The sequence below is a fragment of the Mustelus asterias genome, chromosome 6 (assembly GCF_964213995.1).
Source record: "Mustelus asterias chromosome 6, sMusAst1.hap1.1, whole genome shotgun sequence".
NCBI classification, from domain to species: domain Eukaryota; kingdom Metazoa; phylum Chordata; class Chondrichthyes; order Carcharhiniformes; family Triakidae; genus Mustelus; species Mustelus asterias.
This window is the reverse complement of record NC_135806.1, coordinates 94,164,119-94,185,891: the sequence shown is the minus strand read 5'-3', so window position 1 is coordinate 94,185,891 and position 21,773 is coordinate 94,164,119. Positions and strand designations below refer to the sequence as shown.

General features: G+C 40.5%; 1 protein-coding gene across 1 annotated transcript in view; it reads right to left on the bottom strand.

Moving 5' to 3' along the window:
• Positions 1-21,773, bottom strand: part of ell2 (elongation factor for RNA polymerase II 2) — a 128,352-nt gene that overhangs the window by 88,636 nt on the left and 17,943 nt on the right. Inside the window, exon 2 of the mRNA XM_078214765.1 lies at positions 20,749-20,796. Coding sequence (XP_078070891.1) covers positions 20,749-20,796 — 48 coding nt within the window. The remainder of the gene's footprint in view (positions 1-20,748; positions 20,797-21,773) is intronic.

The window sequence follows — 21,773 nt, the reverse complement described above, 5'->3', positions numbered from 1 at the left end:
GCACAGAGATATTTTCCTTGCGAGTTTTGAAGTTAAGACACAATTGGCCACCTTCAAATTTCCCCACACCACCACCTCCTGCAGGTTTCCATTTGCATAGCGCACGCACGCACGCACACACGCACGCACGCACACACACGCTCATTGCACACATCATTGACCGTGGGAGTTGTATGTTCCCGCTACATCCAAGTGGTGTAGGTACACCCACTGTGCTGTAAGGGAAAGGGTTACATTACTGAATATATTTAAGGCCCAAGGCAGACAGATTTTTGTTTTTCTTCAGGGAATTAAGGGAAATGGGCAGGGGGTGGGAAAGTGAATTTGAAGTCCATTATCAGTCATGATCATACTGAATGGCAGGGCAGGCTCAACTAGTTATATGGTCAACTGCTGCTCCTTTCTCTTGCAGAAGCAAATTTTTCCAACTGACAGAAGGATTTGAACCAGAGTACATGATTTAAAGTGATTGACAAAAGAACCAAAAATGACAGGAGGAAAAAAACAACAGTGACTGGTTACAATCTGGAACACAATTCCTGCGAGTATGCTAGAGACAGATTCAACCATGGCTTTCAAAGGGGAATTTGATAAGCAACTATAGGGAATTAAAATGCAAGGCATTAGGAATGGGACCAGCTAAATTGCACTTGCAGTGAGCTGACAAATTCAACTGGCCTCCCTCTATGCTGTAACTAATAATCGTATGCTGGAGAAACTTCTCACGGAAAATAAATTCCTGCATTTGGAAGAATAGCTCTAGGTGGGAAAATACTACAGAATGGAAAAAGCAGAGCACATTTATGCATTAAAAAAATCTATTTTCTGTAGTAAAGCCTTTCTATTTCACTCTTTTTAGATACCTTCATAGCTACCATTGTAAAGCTTCTCCAGCACTTACAGGACTGGCAAAAGGACCTTAACCAGCTTTTAAAAAAGTGCTAGCTTTTCTTTTTTATCAAATAGCACTACCAACAGTTGTGCTGTTCACAATCGTTACATATCTTACATTTTTCTCTTCAAGGGCAGAATGATAGTTTTGTAACTTATTCCCATTACTTTGTCAATTAAAGCCATGTAGAATTTAGTCCTTTAACATAGAACCGTTGGAGAAATCACAACGTTGCAGTTTTATTAATATTGTTCAGAATTGTAAACCAATACATCTGTGTAGTGTCACATGTTATGTGGTGACATCAGAGGCATTGGGAGATCTTTCCTCTCTTCCATCCTGGACTGTAAGCAAGCCAAAGCTCCACGAACTGGTTAAGTAACCTACTGTGTGTCAATGTTTTCATTCTTTTATCTTTGCTGTATAAGTGAGATGACCACATTAATGTACAACAGTAAAAAATAAAGCTGGCAACAAAGATGGTTTTCCAGTAAAAATAGTCAGAAAAAACTCAGACTTGACCTCGAGTCAGGATTCATTTTCAGGAGACCATCCCACCATTGATTGAAGTGTGGTAAATCTGGCCGTTGGAAATGGGAATGGGCCTTTGCTGCTAAGCATGTACATCAATTTAAAAATGGATAAAAGCACTCCGGACCGTTCCTTTTTAAAAAAAACTTTACACCAATCTTAAGGAGCACTGTTGAGGTCATAGGCAGGAAAAGAAAAAAAAAAGTTGTGTAAAAACAAGTTTACTTACCAAAACTGGGGAGTCTTTTCCAGGTGCACACCTTTGCACATTGTGGGCTGCAGCAAGCAAACGACTGAGTGAGTGAGTGACAGACAACTCTCACAGGTAAGAGCAATGGTGGGAAAGGGGCAGCGCTACAGAACCATTCGATGGAATATGGAGAGATATTACCTTGCTGCAAATAGAATACCGAATGAAATTAAATTAGCAACTTTCCTCAGTGTAATAGGATGGAAAACCTCCAATCTATTATTATGCCATGTCCACCCTGCCAAGCCTGGTACAAAATCTTACAAGGAATTGACTAAGACCCTTGAAGATCACTTCTCACCCAAACCTTTCATTGTTGTGTAGAGATTCAGATTTCAATTTCATCAATGGAGCAAAGAGAGAGTGTGAAAATATTCCACAATGTGTAGCCGTACGACGGAAACTTGCAAAGATTGCGAGTTTGGCCTGACCCACAGAAACTCTGCGAGACTGACTTGTTTGTGGACTTTGAAAAGAAGGAATTCAAAGCCAATTGCTCACCAAAAGTTAACACTAAAGCTTGTTGTTGAGTTCACCATGTCCATGGATTTGGCCATGAAAGACGCTTCCCAAATTGCAGCTGGTCCCAAAATACACCAGATGAATACTGAGAAAAGATGATTTCTCAACTCGCAAGCATGCCATAGGTGTGTCCAGGTGGGCCATTCTTCACACGAATGATTGGGGGGGGGGGGGGGTTGTGTCAAGAAAACAAACATCATGGCAAAGGTGTGCTACACTAGACAGAATCCTCAAAACCCTGAAATGGGTAAATGCAAGAACACAAAAAAATCTGTAGAGCCACAAAAAGAAAATGAAAATTCCCAGGAAGACACGATGTCAAAGGAGTTCAAAAAACGCAAACACGGTGTATTATTGATGTAATGTGATAGAGATTTTGGATTTATCCAAAACTAAATAGGAATGAAATTAAAGTAGTAGATACAGGAACCACCGTATCCATCTCTGAAAATTTATGAAAGTTCAGGAACATACTATTAAAAGCAGTCCCATATATTCCCGAGATCGTACACAGAAGAGGTGGCTCCAACGAAAGTTTATATCATGGTGCAAGTTGAAGCAAACGGTCAATCTAAAAATTGCCTATACGCGTAGTGAAGAGAAATATTCCTGCACTTTTCGGAAGCCAGTGTTTGAACAAAATCAAATTAAATTAGCAAGTAGTTAACCAATTGGTTGATGGAAATAACTCATTATAGAAACTCTTAGAAAAGTACAAGGAGGTATTTGAAAATAATGAGGGGAAAGAACTGAAGTCAAGGCATGACCTAGAATAAAACTTGATTGCACCCCAAAATATTTTAAAGGCAAGAACTGTGCCATATGCAATAAAACTGAAAATAGAAGTGGAACTAGAGAAACTGGTAAAGGATGGAGTGATTGAACCTGTAATGAGCAATTGGACAACTCCAATCGTCCCGGTCATTGAACCAGTTGGTTCTATAAGAATTTGTGACGACTTAAAGTTGATGATAAACCCATGCTGTGTGGCGACCAGTACCCCTTACCATCAATTGAGAACGTATTCGCTGGATTGTCTGGGGTCAACAGTTCAGTAAGATAGACTTGTCCCAAGCATAGATCCAAAAGATGATGGAAACTGAGTCGCAACCACTCCTATCAAATTTTTACTCAAGGGGTTGTTTCAGTATAAATGCCTATCATTTGGAATATCAGCAACAACTTAATTCCAAAAATCCATGGATCAAATCCTGAGTGGCCTCAGCGGTGTCCAGTGTTATCTGGACAACATTTTAATCATTGGCAGAGATGAACAGGAACATTTACAAAATTTGGCAGAAACATTGGAGCATCTAAGAGAAGCATAATCTTTGTGCACAGAAAGAAAAATGTGAATTTTTCAAGTCATCAATAAACTATCTGTAATTGATAAGGAAGGGCTCCATAAAGAATCTAAGAAAATGATTGCGATTTTAGATGAGCCTCGCCCACAGAATATATCGCAACTGAGATCTTTATTAGGACTGAGCAATTAGTGGAAAATTTTATTCCAAATCTCACTAGCATATTAAAACCACTTTATAAAATATATAATTTGGAATCAAGAAATATCATTACCAGTAGGGAAATATTTTTTGTTAACAGACCACAGGCCTTTAACAATGATCTTTGGTCCATACATAGGAATATTGTCTCTAACTGAGTCGTTTGCAGAGATGGTTCCTCATCTAATCAGCACATAATTACGAGATTAAATACAAAAGATCTGAGTAACGTGGGAACGCCAACGCTCGTCTTGTCTATCAATTCGTGACAAAGCCAAATCACATGAGAACTACGTGAATGTCTTGTACTTTTCCCAGGTTGATAGTGTACATATTACACCCTCCCAAGTGCTAAGACACAAGGTCAGATCCAGCGATGGGGGAGGTCATAGACATGATCTTGAAAGGAATACCACTATAAACAGCTGAGGAACCCAGAATTCAAGCTATACCAAATAAGGGGACTGGTCAATGGTACAAAACGGAGCACTTCCATGGGGGATTAGAGTGAGTATTCCTCTATGCTTGCGGAGTCGTATATTGGATCAACTCCATGAAGGACATCAAGGAGTCCCGTGTATGAAAGAACTCAAGGAGCTATTTCTGGTGGCCAGAACTAGACTCCCAGATCGAAGAAAGAGTAGGACAGTGTCAGTCTTGTGCCAAGATACAAAATACCCAATTTCTACAGCCATTTCACCCATGGGACTAGCCAAGATAATATTGGAAAAAAGAGTAGATATTGATTTCATGGGACCAACTGAAGGATATATGTTCCTCATCCAAAAGGATGCACATTCCAAATGGCCCAAAATACTAATGTAGTCAACAACTACTGAAAAGATAATCAAAAGATTCGACAAAGTATTTGCACGATTTGGCAAACTGGAGCAATTAGCAATAACTGGACTCCGTTCACATCAAGAGAATTTGTGAGCTACCTCAGAAACCTCGGCATACAGCACATCAGAAATGCACCTTATCATCCTTCAACCAATGGACTGGGGGAGAAATTGCACATTAAAGAATGCCATTCAAGCATCAAAGGATGAAGGACCATTGGCCAAAAGGAGCGAACAACTCTCTCAGATCCTACAGAAACACAGCCCATGCGACAACCCAAAACTCACCAGCCAATACTATTTTTTTTAAAAAGGAAGTTGAGAACCAAATTTGATCTTACTGCCAACCAAGTTACTCACCATGAACAGACATCGAAACCAAGAAGTTTTGATCAAGGAGAAAGTTTTAGCAAGAAACTACTCTTCAAGTGAGAAGTGGGTTCTTGCCACAATTCTCAAAGACAAGGCCTCTCTTGTATGGTGCAAACCGATGACGCGAGTCTTTGGAAGAGGCACAGGTCAAATCCTTGCTTCAAAAAAAAAGATTTTGCCGAGTTGGTATCTGAAAGGCCAACATCTGACATTTAAGTTTGGAAATCCCTGAACCTATGATTGAGTCGCATTCATTCGACACCAGTTGAAGCTGAAGAAGAACAACCTTTATGAGATGATATGCCTGAGCCAAGTGGTGAATAGTCTACCGAGAGCATGAAAGCAAAGACTCCTGAATGATGGATTCTGCCTAAATGGAACAGATATCCACTCTTACTGATAGTGTATGTTAAACTGTATATAATAAAATGGTAAAATTAGTCAGTGAGTAAGAGTTAAATTTATTAGTTGTTATAATACTGTAGTAAAGGGCAAGGGATGCTATGTATTGCAAACCACTGCATCTCTGTAGTGTCACCGGATTACATGGTGACAGAGGCATTTGGAAGATTTTCCCCCTCTTCCGTCCTGGACTGTAAGCAAGCAACACCTATTTAATAAAGCTCCACAAACTGGTTAAGTAACCCACCATGTGGCAACCTTTTATCTTTGCTGATAAGTGAGTTGACCACATTAATATACAACAATAATCTTCCAAGTTGACTCATACCACTGATTCCAGCTTCTCAGCGAGTGGTCTCTCCTCTTAGTCCAAGCAAATTTCAGCCTTTGATGTTGCGTGGCCAAAGCTTCACCTTCATCCTACACCCCATCCCACCAGAAAACTTAATTCTTGATAACAGCTTGATTCTTGGAGTTGTGGAGGGATTTTTTTATTTGCTACGTCAAATGTTGGGCTCGGAGAAAACAATATAATTCTATTGCTAATATGCACGAAAAACAACAGCTAACACTAACGGAAGTGGTCAATTACAGAAGCCTGTTTTAAGAAACAAAAAGCACAATGTCATTGATTGAGTCTGACTTTCTTTAAAGTAGCACAATCCCTATAAAAATATTCAAAATCTTCTACTAAAGGAGAGTTATACAACTAAGTTTGTATTTTTACATTTAAAGGCAAAAATGTTACTTATTTCAAGATTCTTAAGCTTTTCACTTTGTGTAAATTCAGCTGCTTTTATGCTAAACACTGAAATCTTGCTTTTGAAAAGGTTTTCAATGGAACACCTAGTTAAGGAATTAGGCAAATCTACACCTGTTAATCCAAAAAAGTTTTCTTGCTGTGAAACAATCTGAATTATCCAATAATTTGAATTAAGCAGTGTAACCGACAGATTGCAATCAATAAGGATAGGCAACAACACCGCCTCCACAATCATCCTGAACACTGGTGCCCCACAAGGCTGTGTCCTCAGCCCCTTACTATACTCCTTACACACCTATAACTATGGGGCCAAATTCCCCTCCAATTTAATTTTCAAGTTTGCTGATGACACCACCGATCTCAAACAATGACGAGACAGAGTACAGGAAAGACAAGAGAATCTGGTGAACAGATGCAAGAACAATCATCTCTCCCTCAATGTCAACAAAACGAAGGAGATAGTCATCGACTTCAGGAATCATACTGGAGGCCCTGTCTACATCAACGGGGACGAAGTAGGAATGGTTGAGAGCTTCAAGTTTTTAGATGTCCAGATCACTAACAACCTGTCCTGGTCCCCCCATATCGACACCATAGTTACGAAAGCCCACCAACACCTCTACTTTCTCAGAAGACTAAGGAAATTTGGCATGTCCACTACGACTCTCACACCAGCTTTTACAGATGAAAGCATTCTTTCTGGTTGTATCACAGCTTGGTACAATTCCTGTTCTATCCAAGACCACAAGAAACTACAAAGGGTCGTGAACAAAGCCCAGTCCATCACTCAAACCAGCCTCCCACCCACTGATTCTGTTTACACTTCCCGCTGCCTCAGAAAAGCAGCCAGCATAATTAAGGGCCCCACACACCCCTTCCACCTTCTTCCGTTGGGAAAAAGATACAGAAGTCTGAGGACACGTACCAACAGACTCAAGAACAGCTTCTCCCCTGCTGCCATCAGACTTTTGAATGGACCTACCTCACATTAAGTTGATCTTTCTCTACACCCTAGCTAGGGTTGTAACACTACATTCTGCATTCTCTCCTTTCCTTCTCTATGAACGGTATGCTTTGTCTGTATAGTGCGCAAGAAACAATACTTTTCGCTGTATACCAATACACGTGGCAATCATAAATCAAAATCATTTGGTAAAACAAGAAGGAAGAGAATGGCTGGGATGATTGGATGTTTTTGATACCTCAATCTTGGTCTCTTCCGGTAATCAGGAAATACCATGCCTGTTCATAATCATTTTCAGATCTAAGAGGAGAAAACTTGTTCCATAGAAGGCTTGGGTAGCACGGTGGTTAGCACTGCTGCCTCACAGTACCAGTTACCCAGGTTCGATTCCCAGCTTGGGTCACTGTCTGTGTGGAGCCTGCACGTTATCCCTGTGTCTGCATGGGTTTCCTCCGGGTACTCCAGTTTCCTCCCACAGTCCAAAAGATGTGCTGGTGAGGTGCATCGCTTATGCTAAATTCTCCCTCAGTGTACCCGAACAGGTGTTGGAGTGTGGCAACTAGAGGATTTTCACAGTAACTTCATTTCAGTGTTAATGTGGGCTTACTTATAGCACAAATAAGTAAAAAAAGCAAATACAATTATTTCCCGACAAAAGAGGTTTGCTGGAAATTTTCAACCAGAATTTGGCAACAATGTTCACTAATTTCATTTGAAAAATCTAGAAGAACTCTATTAATTTGAAACTCAACAAAATGTGACAGCTATGTTATTATGGGTATTTATTGCTGAAAAAAGATCAACTGAATATTATAAACAAAACTAGCCAGGCTGGAGAGATGCAGCAGAATTCCACAAATTGATGAGATCTTTCTGATTTTGCTGCTACAGATCGTATGAGGATAATCCCATTCCAGATTGTTGATTGTAAATACCCAAAATACAAATTATAGTTTTGCCCAAAACAACAATAGGGATTTTTTTTTAACAATCCACCATGCAAGTTTGACACTGCCTCTTAGCCGGTCTTCAACATGGAGTTGAAGATGCAGCCCTGAAGAATTGCTACAGGCCTTTATTCCATGTGTAAAAAGATCACATGCTATTAATTCAATACATCAGTGCCCTGACCAACATTACTCCCTCAACTGAGAACACTGTTAATCTCATTGCTGTTTGCAAAACCACTACCTGCAAAACAAATGCTATCAACTTCAAAGTAATTCATTAAACACAAGTCTGAAGACAGGTGCCAACCTGACTGTAGAGCAGAGCAGAGACAGTCCCTGGAAGAGGATCTTCATTCACTTTGGTCCAGAATAAAACTGGAACTGTGACTACAAATTTACACTGCTACCTCCTGTATCAATGCAGTGAGTAACCATTTCATATGGACCACAGTTGAAACATCAATTTAGCATGAATTGCTTCAACTTCTAAGGGACATGATGCACCACTTTTTAAAAATTTATTCATGGGATCTGAGCTAGACCAGCATTTATTGCCCATCCTTAATTGTCCTCGAGAAGGTGGTGGCGAACCGCTGCAACCTATGTGGTGTAGGTACCCCCAAAGCACTGTTAGTTTTTAAAGTTTTAATTAAGTTTATTTATTGGTGTCACAAGTAGGCTTACATTAACACTGCAACAAAGTTACTGTGAAAATCCCCAAGTTGCCACACTTCTGTATCTGTTCGGGTAAACAGAAGGAGAATTTAGGGTGGCCAATGCACCAAACCAGCATGCAAGCATCCGTTTGCTAATTGATTTTGAAGAGGAGTTTAAAGTCTGAGGAATATTGCTTAAGCTGGAACTAAGGTAGCTTAGCAGTTAAGAATTATATCTGGTCATGTTTAATTATTTCAACTGGTAAAAATTAAACTAATTCATTTGTTATATTTAAACTGTATTGTTAAAATAAAGTTTGTTTTGATAAAAGCTTCTTCGTGTGTCAATAGAATCACACCTGGAGTGAAATACCTTATCCTCACAATAATGCAAAATAAAAATAGTTGGGAGTCTAGTCTAATTTCGTAACATTCCTTGGGATTTCTGATCTGGTCCCCAACACCTTCCAGGTGGTGGAAGTTGCAGGTTCTGAAGGTGCTATCGAAGGAGCTTCAATGAGTTATTGCAGTGCATCTGCCATCGTGCATTGGTGGTGGAGGGAGTGAATGTTTAAGATGGTGGATGGTGTGCCAGTCAAATGGACTGCTTTATCCAGGATCATGTCGTTGGAACTGCAGTCATCCAAACAAGTGGTGAGTATTCAATCACACTCCTGACTTGGGCCTTGTAGATGTTGGACAGGCTTTGGGGAGCGAGAAGGCGAGTAACTGGCTGTAGAATTCCCAGCTCTGACCTGTTCTTGTAGCCACGTTATCTATATGGCTAGTCCAGTTCAGCTTCTGTGGTAACCCCTGGATGTTGATAGTGGGGGAATAATGCCATTGAATGTTATGGAGCTATGGTTAGATTTTCTCTCATTGGAGATGTTCATTGCCTGACTTGTGTGACGTGGATGTTACTTACTAATGTGAATGTTGTCCAGGTCTTGTTGCATCTGAACACAAACTGGCTCAATATCTGAGGAGTCACGAATGGTGACAGGGCAATAATTCAAGATGTGGCTTCTCCCAAGAGTTTAAGTTAAGATGGCAAGACAGTGTACAATGCAATGAGAGTCTTTTGACATTGCAACACTCTTGCTGAAAACAAATTCAAACACTTGATATACAACAGTCAGGAAGTTTGACCTACGTGGAGCTATTATAAATCTCAAAGTACACGGAGGTGTTTAACTATTGATAGTCATAGGCTGACTTCACATTGTCAAAATGCACAAGCAGAAACAAGGCATCAACATAAAATTACCTCAATTTTCCATACCAAAATATTTGAAGTTTTTTTTTACAATAAATTGCATTTGGATAGCAGCTTTATTGTAGAAAAACATCTCAAATGGGAATGATTGGATAAGAAACACCAAACTGAAGGAGGAGATATTAAGCAAAGTAATTAAAAGTTTGGTCTTAAGGAAACAGCGAAGAAAGGGAAACTAGGTTAGGGAAAGAATTCCAGCACGTGGCGAAAGATAGGCCTGCTAATATCAGTGAGGTAAGTGGACGGGGAAAATGGACTGGAGGCTAAAATTGGAGAAACACAAAATTTTGATGATGTTGTGGATGATTACAAAGTCAGGCAAGAACTTGACCGTAAAGAGATACAAACACGTAAAGGATGTTAGGCTTCAAATGCAAGTGATGGTTGAGAGAGACTGGGAACCCACAAAGGTCAACAATGACAGAAAATGAACAAGTGAACTACATCTAGCATAGGTTAAGGACAGCAGAATTTTGATTTATCTAAAATTCATGAGGTGTAGAGGATGAGAGATTGACTGGGAGAACATTAAAATAGACAAAGCCAAAAGGCATAGCTGAGTGTTTCAGCAGCTGCAGAAGTAATGGCATGTAATTCGTTTTTTAAGTTTACGCAGGCAAATGTTCAAAATCTACAAGTGCTTATTAAAGGAGTTAGAAACATTTCCTTTAGCATCAGGTGGTTTCTTATATTCAGTTGAAAAAGTATTGTATACACAACATCTAATGAAAAAGCTTACCTCCAGAAAACAGACAGATATTCAGATAAAATGAGAAGTGAAAACTACTCAGCACCTCCAGCATACATATCAAATAAGTCACTGAGCATTTAGACCAGGTGGATAAAACACAAATGGCCATAGGACCTTTACTCCCAGGCCTTGAGCTACATTGCACTATTTCTTGCGAGTTGCAGACCTTCAAATTCACCTCTCTCGTTGGAAGCTGGACATTGCAAACTACAACTCCCAGCAGACCCTGTGCTGATAAATCTCATCTAACATCAGGGCTGCAAATAGCTACTGGAATTTTGATGAGATTTTTGGGAGGACTACAGGTCAGTTGCTCAGAGAAAATTCAGCAAATTTAATTTTGAAGAAAATGGAGTGAAGTGGATTTGGACAGGAAACAAAAGTGTGAATGCAAGCAGAAAGATGTGAGCACTGCTGTAAACAAAATGCCTGACAGAGATTGCCTTCACTCATTTTTCTGTCTGCTTCAAAGTGCTGTCCATGTTCATTTTTTGGAAAACTTCCTGCTAACATTTGCAGTCGAGTTGCCAACATTCCCAGATTGTCCAGGAGTAACCATCAGTCTTCCAGACGCTGCTGCCAGTAAGTCTTAGAAAACTTATTTTGGGCAATTCAAAACTACAATTTTTGTTTTAGTTTACCTTGAAATTTTGTCTTTAAGTGTTAAGGGTATTTGTGACGTGGGGCAGGGTTGTTGTAGTCAGGAAGTTTTTTTGTGATGATAGCTCCTGGAATAGAGAATTACTGATTATTCAAAAAAGCTAATTACAGATTAACAAAGATGTTATTAGTAAACATCAAAACAACCAAACTTCTAACGTAGTGATAATTTCCATACCCACTAGCCTTAAGGTTTGCCCACCCCGAAGTTCAATACTAACCGCATCCATGGCAGAGGAAGGGCACTACCCCAAAAGAGGTGAATAAATTCAAAATCTACAGCATTTAATTATGAAAAACTAATGTAAATCAGATCGATGAAAAGAAAGGTACAACACAAAATCATAACAGATACCACAAAATAAACTTATAGGCCCGAAGGGGTTCTTCACCAATGTGAGGAGGGAATGCAATCTACCTACCAGCTGTTAGAAATGCATTTTTCCACAAGAATCTTAACTTAACCCTATATCCTCACTTTGTATGTTTTATGAAGAAAACCATTTCAATCCCAGAGAGGGCCAAGGGCAGTGTAGAGTTAATTACCACAAGTTTTTTTATATCAGTGCAAGGTGAGTAAACCACTCAAGTCATATTCATCGCAAGCTTGCAATTACTTCTGCTTCAAAAGGTGTAAGATATATACAAGTGAGAGTTTGTCTCAATGGTAAGACACTCAAATCAGTTAGAAGTGCATTTAACCCCAAATCCAAGGTTTCAGAGAATCATAAGGACTCTCATCCAGATGAGACGTTAAACTACACATCTTCATTCTGTTTAGGTAGATCATAGAACATAGAACATAGAAAGCCACAGCACAAACAGGCCCTTCGGCCCACAAGTTGCGCCGATCACATCCCCACCTCTAGGCCTATCTACAGCCCTCAATCCCATTAAATCCCATGTACTCATCCAGAAGTCTCTTAAAAGACCCCAACGAGTTTGCCTCCACCACCACCGACGTCAGCCGATTCCACTCACCCACCACCCTCTGAGTGAAAAACTTACCCCTGATATTCATACGTTAGGAACAAAAGGGTTGTTAGGGAAAAAATCGGACCTCTCAGGGACAAAAGTGGGGACTTATGCTTGGAGCCCAAAGAGGTAGGGGAGATCCTAAATGAATATTTTGCGTCGGTATTCACTAAGGAGAGGGATGTGTTGACTGGGAGTGTCTCGGAGGGGAGTGTTGAACCGTTGGAGAAAATCTCCATTACAAAGGAGGAAGTGTTAGGTTTGTTAGAGAATATAAAGACTGACAAATCCCCAGGGCCTGATGGAATCTATCCAAGGCTGCTCAGGGAGACGAGAGGTCAAATCTTTGTCTCGTCACTGGACACAGGTGAGGTCCCAGAGGATTGGAGGATAGCCAATGTGGTCCCGTTATTTAAGAAGGGTAGGAAGGATAACCCGGGTAATTATAGGCCGGTGAGCTTGACGTCCGTGGTGGGGAAGTTGTTGGAGAAGATTCTTAGAGATAGGATGTATGCGCATTTAGAAAGGAATAAACTCATTACCGATAGTCAACATGGTTTTGTGAGAGGGAGGTCATGCCTCACTAACCTGGTGGTGTTTTTTGAAGAAGTGACCAAAATGGTTGACGAAGGAAGGGCCGTGGATGTTGTCTATATGGACTTTAGTAAAGCATTTGACAAAGTCCCTCATGGTAGGCTAGTGAAAAAGGTTGGATCCCATGGGATAAAGGGGGAGGTGGCTAGATGGGTGGAGAACTGGCTTGGTCATAGAAGACAGAGGGTGGTAGTGGAAGGGTCTTTTTCCGGCTGGAGGCCTGTGACTAGTGGTGTACCGCAGGGCTCTGTATTGGGACCTCTGCTGTTTGTGATTTATATAAATGATCTGGAAGAAGGAGTAACTGGGGTGATCAGTAAGTTTGCGGACGACACAAAACTGGCAGGACTTGCAGATAGTGAGGAACATTGTCAGAGGCTACAGAAGGATATAGATAGGCTGGAAATTTGGGCAAGGAAATGGCAGATGGAGTTCAATCCTGATAAATGCGAAGTGATGCATTTTGGTGGGAATAATGTAGGGAGGAGCTACACGATAAATGGAAGAACCATAAAGGGTGTAGAGACGCAGAGGGAACTCGGTGTGCAAGTCCACAGATCTTTGAAGGTGACGTCACAGGTGGAGAAGGTGGTGAAGAAGGCATATGGCATGCTTGCCTTTATAGGACGGGGCATAGAGTATAAAAGTTGGGGTCTGATGTTGCAGATGTATAGAACGTTGGTTCGGCCGCATTTGGAATACTGCGTCCAGTTCTGGTCGCCACACTACCAGAAGGATGTGGAGGCTTTGGAGAGAGTACAGAGGAGGTTTACCAGGATGTTGCCTGGTATGGAGGGGCTTGGTTATGAGGAGAGATTGGGGAAACTGGGGTTGTTCTCCTTGGAAAGACGGAGGATGAGGGGAGACTTAATAGAGGTGTATAAAATTATGAAAGGCATAGATAGGGTGAACGGTGGGAAGCTTTTCCCCGGGTCGGTGGTGACGTTCACGAGGGGTCATAGGTTCAAGGTGAAGGGGGGGAGGTTTAACACAGATATCAGAAGGACATATTTTACACAGAGGGTCGTGGGGGCCTGGAATGTGTTGCCGGGCAAGGTGGTGGAGGCGGACACACTGGGAACGTTTAAGACTTATCTAGACAGCTATATGAACGGAGTGGGAATGGAGGGATACAAAAGAGTGGTCTAGTTTGGACCAGGGAGCGGCGCGGGCTAATTGTTCCTGGTTTCTCGTTTCAAGGCTTCATTCTATGATCATCTTGCTGGTGCCAGTACAGAGTGAGACTGCGGATAGTTGGGAACCTGTCTCGGGGGCAGGGAATTCATATGGTGTTCGTGGAAGTGGAAATGACTAGGGTTGGGAAGCATTTTCCGATCGGGGCCATTGTGATCTCCTGGACTCGTTTCGATCGCCTCAGGGGGTCAGAGAGGAATTTCCCAGATTTTTTTTCCCCATATTGGCCCTGGGGTTTTTCACTCTGGGTTTTCGCCTCTCCCTGGAGATCACATGGTCTGGAATGGGGGGGTGGGGGTAAGTTAATAGGTTGTAATGAACAAAGCATCGTAGCTGTGAGGGACAGCTCGGTGGATAGGATATTGGTATGTAGATAGGCTGGAAAATTGGGCGGGGATCCTGGATTCAGGATTCAATCCTGGACCGGGGAGCGGCGCGGGCTTGGAGGGCCGAAGGGCCTGTTCCTGTGCTGTATTGTTCTTTGTTCTTGTTCTTATCTCCTCTGTACCTACCCCCCAGCACCTTAAACCTGTGTCCTCTCGTAGCAACCATTTCAGCCCTTGGAAATAGCCTCTGAGAGTCTACCCTATCCAGACCTCTCAACATCTTGTAACCTCTATCAGGTCACCTCTCATCCTTCGTCTCTCCAGGGAGAAGAGACCAAGCTCCCTCAACCTATCCTCATAAGGCATGTCCCCCAATCCAGGCAACATCCTTGTAAATCTCCTCTGCACCCTTTCAATGGCTTCAACATCTTTCCTGTAATGAGGTGACCAGAACTGCACGCAGTACTCCAAGTGGGGTCTAACCAGGGTCCTATAAAGATCATTAAACATCAAAGAGCAGTGTTCATGGAGGCTTGGCCAACATTCATTTCTCACCAAAATCAATCAATTGATCATTTATCTCATTCTCTTTAAGGAGAGCTTTCTGTGCAATAAATTGGTGTCTCACTTTCAGACACTGATGCATTGGCAGAGGGTTGGGGTGCTTACCTGGACACTTGGTTCCAGAAGGCAGTCATATTCCTTATGCTAAGGTCATCTGATTTGGTCACTGGTCAAGGACAGGAGGGTATGACTGAGTGAGGCAGTATGGGGACCCAGACAGTAGCAATGGAGGAGCCTCAGTCCTTACAATTGTCCAAGAAGTTCCTGCAGCTTGAATGGATAAGAGGAGGAGCTGCAAGGATGGTTCAGTGAACTAACCATGGCACTGGCACCAGTACTGGGAGCTATACCTTTGGGATGGCCTTCAGCTAAACTGAGAGAGAAACACTGAGGCAACAAGCAGGGTAGTGACTTGGGTAATGATAACCAGAGTGTGTGGCAGGAAGGGTCAGAGTGTACAAACCTGAGAGTGCACCTGCAGATAAGGCCAGAGATTGCAAAAATGATAAAGAGTTAAAGGCTCTGTATCTGAATGTATGCAGCATTTGTAACAAAATGGATGAATTGTTGGCACAGATAGAAATAAATATGTATGGCCTGATAGCCGTTAGAGACATGGCTGCGAGAGACCAAAGCTAGAATTTGGATATCAAAGACATTTGAATTTCAAAAAGGCAGGAAGCTCAGAAAAGGTGGCAGGATAGATCTGTTAATGAAGGATGTCATTAATATAGTCGTGAGAGATGACCTCAGTTCAAAACAGGAAGATGTAGAATCAGGTAAGGTAGATTTAATAAATAGGAAAGGCAAGAGGTCATTTGTAGGAGTCGTTAAGAGGCTCCTGAACAAGTAGTTACACTGTCGGATGGAGTATGCATGAAGAAATAAACAGGGCATGGAAGAATGGTACACTATAATGATGGTGAATCAAATTGGCAAAGGTATCTGGAAAATGAGCTGAGTGTATTCAGAACGATTTCTTAGAGCAATACATTCCAGGGCCAACTAGGGAGCTGGCTATTCTAGACCTGGCATTCTGCAATCTCCATCTGATGAAGGAGCAGCGCTCCGAAAGCTAGCGGCATTTGCTACCAAATAAACCTGTTGGACTTTAACCTGGCGTTGTTAGACTCCTTAGTGAATCTGCAATGAAACAGCAATAATCAATAACCTCATGTTTAAGGAGTTTCTAGGTGACAATAACCATAACATAACAGAATATTCCCCTTCAAACTGAGGTGAAAAGTGTGGATCTAAGACTAATGTTTTAAACCCAAATTAAGACGATGAACTGGAAACTAGTTTTAAAAGCAGGTCCATAGATATGCAATGGCAGATTTTTAAAGGATGGCGTCACCTGTCGTATCAAATTGAAAGAAAAAGCATATGATACTGCAAAGATTAGTGCTAGGTCAGATGTTAAGAACCAGAAAAAAAGAAAATTGAATGAGACACAGCTAACTAGTAACATAAAAGACAAATGACAAGAGTATTTATAAAGGGAAAAAAGAGTAACTGAAACTACTGCTCATCTTCTAGAGAGCTAGTCTGGGGAATTGAAAATGAAAAACAAAGAATTGAAAGAGGCATTGAAAAGATATTGTGTGTCTGGCTTCACTGTAGAAGACTAGGAATACTTCCCAAAAGTAATTGAAAATCAAGAGGCGAAAAGGATGAGGGAACTTAAAGCAATCACCATCACCAGGGAAAAGGTGCTGGGAAAACCATTAGATGTAAAGGCTGACAAGAAATAGATGGCCTGCATCCTAGGGTCTTAAAAGAAGTGGTTGCAGAGACAGTAGATGCATTAGTTATAATCTTCCAAAATTCCTTGGATTCTGCAAGGTCCCAGCAAGTTGAAAAATAGCTCATGGATCGTTTCTATTCAAGAAAAAAGGGAGACAGGCTAACTAGTCTATAGTTTACTGCTACCCAACACCTGTCATAGGGAAATTGCTAGTTTTTTTTTATTGAGGTTATAGCAGGATACTTAGAAAATCATAAATATCAGGCAGAGTCAACATGGTTTTATGAAAGGGATATCATGTTTAACCAATATATTAAAAACTTTTTGATGAACAAACATGGTGAATAAAGGGGAACCTGTAGACATGATGTATTTGGATTTCCAAAAGGCATTTAAAGGTGCCACAAATATTACTACACAAGCTAAGAGTACATGGTGTAGAAGCTGACATATTACCATGGATAGAGGCGCGGTGGCATAGTGCTATTGTCACTGGACTAGTAATCCAGAGGCACAGTAATGTTCTGGGGACCCAGGTTCAAATTCTGCCACGGCAGATTGTAAAATTAGAATTCAATAAAAAATTTTGGAATTAAAAGTCTAATGACGACCATGAAACCATTGTCGATTGTTGCAGAAGCCTAACTGGGTCACTACTGTTCTTTAGGGAAGGAAATCTGCCCTCCTTACCTACATGTGACTCCAGACCTGCAGCAACGTAGTTAACTCTTAAATGCCCTCCGATATACACTCAGGTCAAGGACAATTAGGGATTTGCAATAAGTGCTGGTCCAGCCAGCGACACCCACATCCCTTAAATGATTTAAAAAAGGATTTGTTAGTTAACAGAATGCTGAGAGTAAGTAGATTGGGAAGCTGTAAATAGTGGAGTGCAACAGTGATCAGTGCTGAGCCTCAAATATTTACAATCTATATCAATGACTTGGATGAAGAAACCAAACGTAAAGTTGCCTAAGTTGTCAAGAGGAGGTAGAGAGTCTACAAGGGCAAAAATTTGGCAGATGCACTATATTGAGAAAATGTGAACTTGTTCACTTTGGTCAGAATAGAAAAGCAGTATATTTAAATAAACTCTATGGTACAAGGGGATGTGGGTGTTCTAGTACAAGATCCACAAAAGGTTATATGCAGGTCCAGTAAGTAAATGGGAAGGCAATGAAATGTTGGTGTTTGTTGTATGGGGAATTGAATATGAAAGTAGGTAAGTTTTACTGCAGCTGTATACGACCTTGGTGAGACTACATCTGGGAGTACAGTGAACAATTTTGGTCACCTTGAGTGAAAAATGATATAATTGTATTAGAAGCAGTTCACTCTACTTATTTGTGGGATGAAGGACTTATCAAGAAAGGTTGAACAGATTGAGCCTATACCCAATGAAGTTTAAAAATGAGGGGTGATCTTATTGAAACCTGCAATATCCTGAGGGACTGACAAGGTAGATATCAGGAGGATGTAGGGGGGTCAGTACTAGCACTCAAGAACGGTTTAAAATTTAAAGGATTCCCTTTTAAGACAGATGAGAATTTTTTTTAAAAATTCTCAATCATTAATCTGTGGAATTTTCTTCCCAGAAAGTAGTGGGGGTTGGGCTACTATGCATTCACTATGGTTCACTATGCATTCCCTTGCCATGTTCGCCCTCACCTCACACTTTTCAGGGTTAAATTCTATTTTTCACTGTTCTGCCCATCTGACCAACCTGTCTATATCATCCCAGTGAAGATAAAAGTTCTGGAGAAATTACCAGGGCTAAAAGCCAATTGAACTTGACCCCTTAATTTGAAAGTCTAGATGCTGGGGCCGTAGATATAGGAGATGCATTCTTCAGATTCTAGAACAGTCCCAATGGTTTAGAAGGTAACAAACGTAATGGTGGGGGCTGAGGGGGTGGGGTGGAGGGGGAAGAGGAGGAGAGAGAGAGACATAGACCAATTTGAGTTCCACGTTTATCAAGATAAGGAAGAGCATCAAAAATGACAACTTTTTACGGAGTTCAAGGCTCTAGATCCTAAGCTATAGTTAATCCTGACCATTGTGACTTTCCCTACCATTTTATCAGTTCAGCCTATTACTATCATTTAGAGCAGTGGTTCCCAAACTTTTTTCACTGGGCCGCACTTTTGGAATAAAAATTTGCTCGCACCACACCAAATTTTTTATTGATAAGAAATACATTCAAAAACAAAAAAAACAACTCCTAGCAGTGCTTGATTCATAACATAGAACACAACTACTTTATAATATGATCATGGGACATCCAGAAAGTATAAAACAATGCATCACTTGATGCTCTTGCTCTCACTTTGGAAAAATATCTATCCATGTTTAAATGTTTTTGATTGTCCTTGAATCTTCCCGCCACACTTGCCATCCTCTCTCACCACACCAGTGTGGCACGCTGCACCCTTTGGGAACCACTGATTTAGAGAATGCAGGGGGGGGGATCAAATTTTGATAGCTACCAATGAAAAAACCAACAGTGTAATCACAATATTACAACTTTTACTTAGCATTTCTCCTTTGAGTGCCATCCAAATTTTAACATAAAACTGAACATTGCCACCGTTTCTTATTACATAGATATCATCTAGAAATGTCAGCAATATGATCTAAAATAGTGAAGTGCCACAGAAAATATAACCCTATTAGAGCATATTAAGCTACTTTTTTTGTATTCATTCATGGGACGTGGATGTCATTAGCTGGACCAGCATTTATTGCCCATACTTAATTGCCCTTGGCCTGAGTGGTTGGCTAGGCCATTTAAGAGTCAACCACATTACTGTGCATCTGGAATCACATGTAGGCCAGACCAGGTAAGGATGGCAGATTTACTTCCCTAAAGGACATTAGTGAACCCAGATGGGTTTTTACAACAATCCACAATGGTTTCATTAGACTTTTAATTCCAGATTATTCTTTTATTGAATTCAAATTTCACCATCTGCCACGGTGAGATTCAAACCCAGGTCCCTAGAGCATTACCCTGGGCCTCTGGATTTGTAAGTCAAACTGCTGGTCACTGCCAGTCAAATAATACTCAATATCATTTGATTGGTTTTAACCAGAACATTATATGGAACAGACTTCTCCACTGGTTGATTTAATCTCTACTTTCGCCAAATGGAAAAACTGGCATGATCTGCTTATGGAAAGGAATTAGCCTGCTACCAAGTCAAGCTTGTATATAGCTGGTTAACGGAGAACAAGAAACTTGCTTAAATAGGTCAAATTACATGCAAGGTGGAGATTCAAACTTGTGACCCTTATAACATCTGACAATCAACTTTGGAAATACTAATATGGTGGCAGACTCCAATTAGCATATGGATTTTTGTGGGTCAATAAAATAACTAGTCTGCCAAGAAAAGTCAGCAAAACAAATAACCACATTTGCATCCTATACTGCAATCATAATTGATAGTTATGAACACCGATTTAAACAGTCTTGTGGTAATAGCCAACAGTACAGTAACGCAAATTCCCAAAAGGATCATAACTTTGGCTTGCCAATTAAGAGCACAATTAAACTTTTCTGAAGTCTGTTCAGTCCCTGTAACTAAATTTGTTACGGCACTGCTCAAATATTATACAGAACTGTTTAAACAGCATTCAAAATATGGCTATTAAACTGAATCTGTAGGAACATGTTCATCATTTCAAATTCTTTGGAACTTTTAAAAACATGTTAGGTGGCAAGTTAGTAATTATGGATGCTTCGCCAACAGATACATGTGCTGATCCACTCCACAATTATGAAAAATAATTTGACAGAGCTTAAAAGTAAGTTACCTGTGACGTCTGGTGAAAACTCACTAATTTAAATTATTCAAGAACCATTCTACAATGACAGAAATAAACGATAGATAGCAAAGCAGCTCCTAACAAGACGATCATTAAGCATTTGGGAAAATTAACTAATGCCAGAACATTTAGCCAGAACAGCTAAATATTTAAAGTTTGGTTACTCAAAACAAAATTTCCTTACCCCCTGAAGTCCTTGGAACTGGATTGTTGGTGGAGGAATAGATGAATTCTGAAAAGGAAGCACAATCACAAGATTGCAATTATTTGTTTCTATTTGTTAGGTACCATACATCTAATTACAGTTCCAAATGTTGTGTTACAAGCTGAAAACAACAACTGGCATTTATATAACACCTTGTTGGACAAAAAATGACACAGAGTGACAAAGATATTAGGAAGGGATGACAAGAAGCTTGGTCAAAGAGATTAGTTTTAAGATACGAGTCAAGAGGAGAAAGTAGTAATGTTGCAGAGTTTGAGGGATGTCAGAACTTGGGGTCCAGGCAACTAAACACAGCTGACAACGGAAATCAGGGATGAGCTAGAAGTTAGAATGGAGTGCAGAAATTGGAAAATTATGGGGCTGGAGGAGGTCACATAGATAGGAGCCAGGCCAAGAAATTTACAAGAATGTCAACAAGACTCGAGAATCAAACAGAAAAGCTAAGAGTTAGAAATTAGGGATCCTAGCACTTCCTATCACAATTATTTACATTTGTTGAACTTTACATGATCATGCACATAAAACAGATTGCATTTATTTTGCCACTACTACATTCAAATCTGTGTGGAATTCCCAGCCACTAATTTGTACAAAATAAACCTGATCAGCCTGTGAAGAGCACTCTCATTTACTTAACTGTGTTTCAATACTCAAGTTTGCACTTCAATAAGTAAAAATTGTGTTTCATATGTGTACAAAGAGGACACAAAAATATAATCTCAAGTGCAACTGACGTCAAATATACGTACTAGCTTCAAAAACTGTATGAAAAAAGCACACTTGCCTCCAAAGGTTACATCTCATACTTTGCATGCGTAATTTTAACAACTCACCAAGTTTGCCAAACCAATCATTCTATGCGAGAAGGGTTTCTCTATCCTATGAAAATTTTCTTATCCAGTTAGTCATGCCCATTTTTAAGTCAGTAAGGAAACAAATTACAAGCATTGGGTTTTGAAGATAAATTAAATACACATCTATTC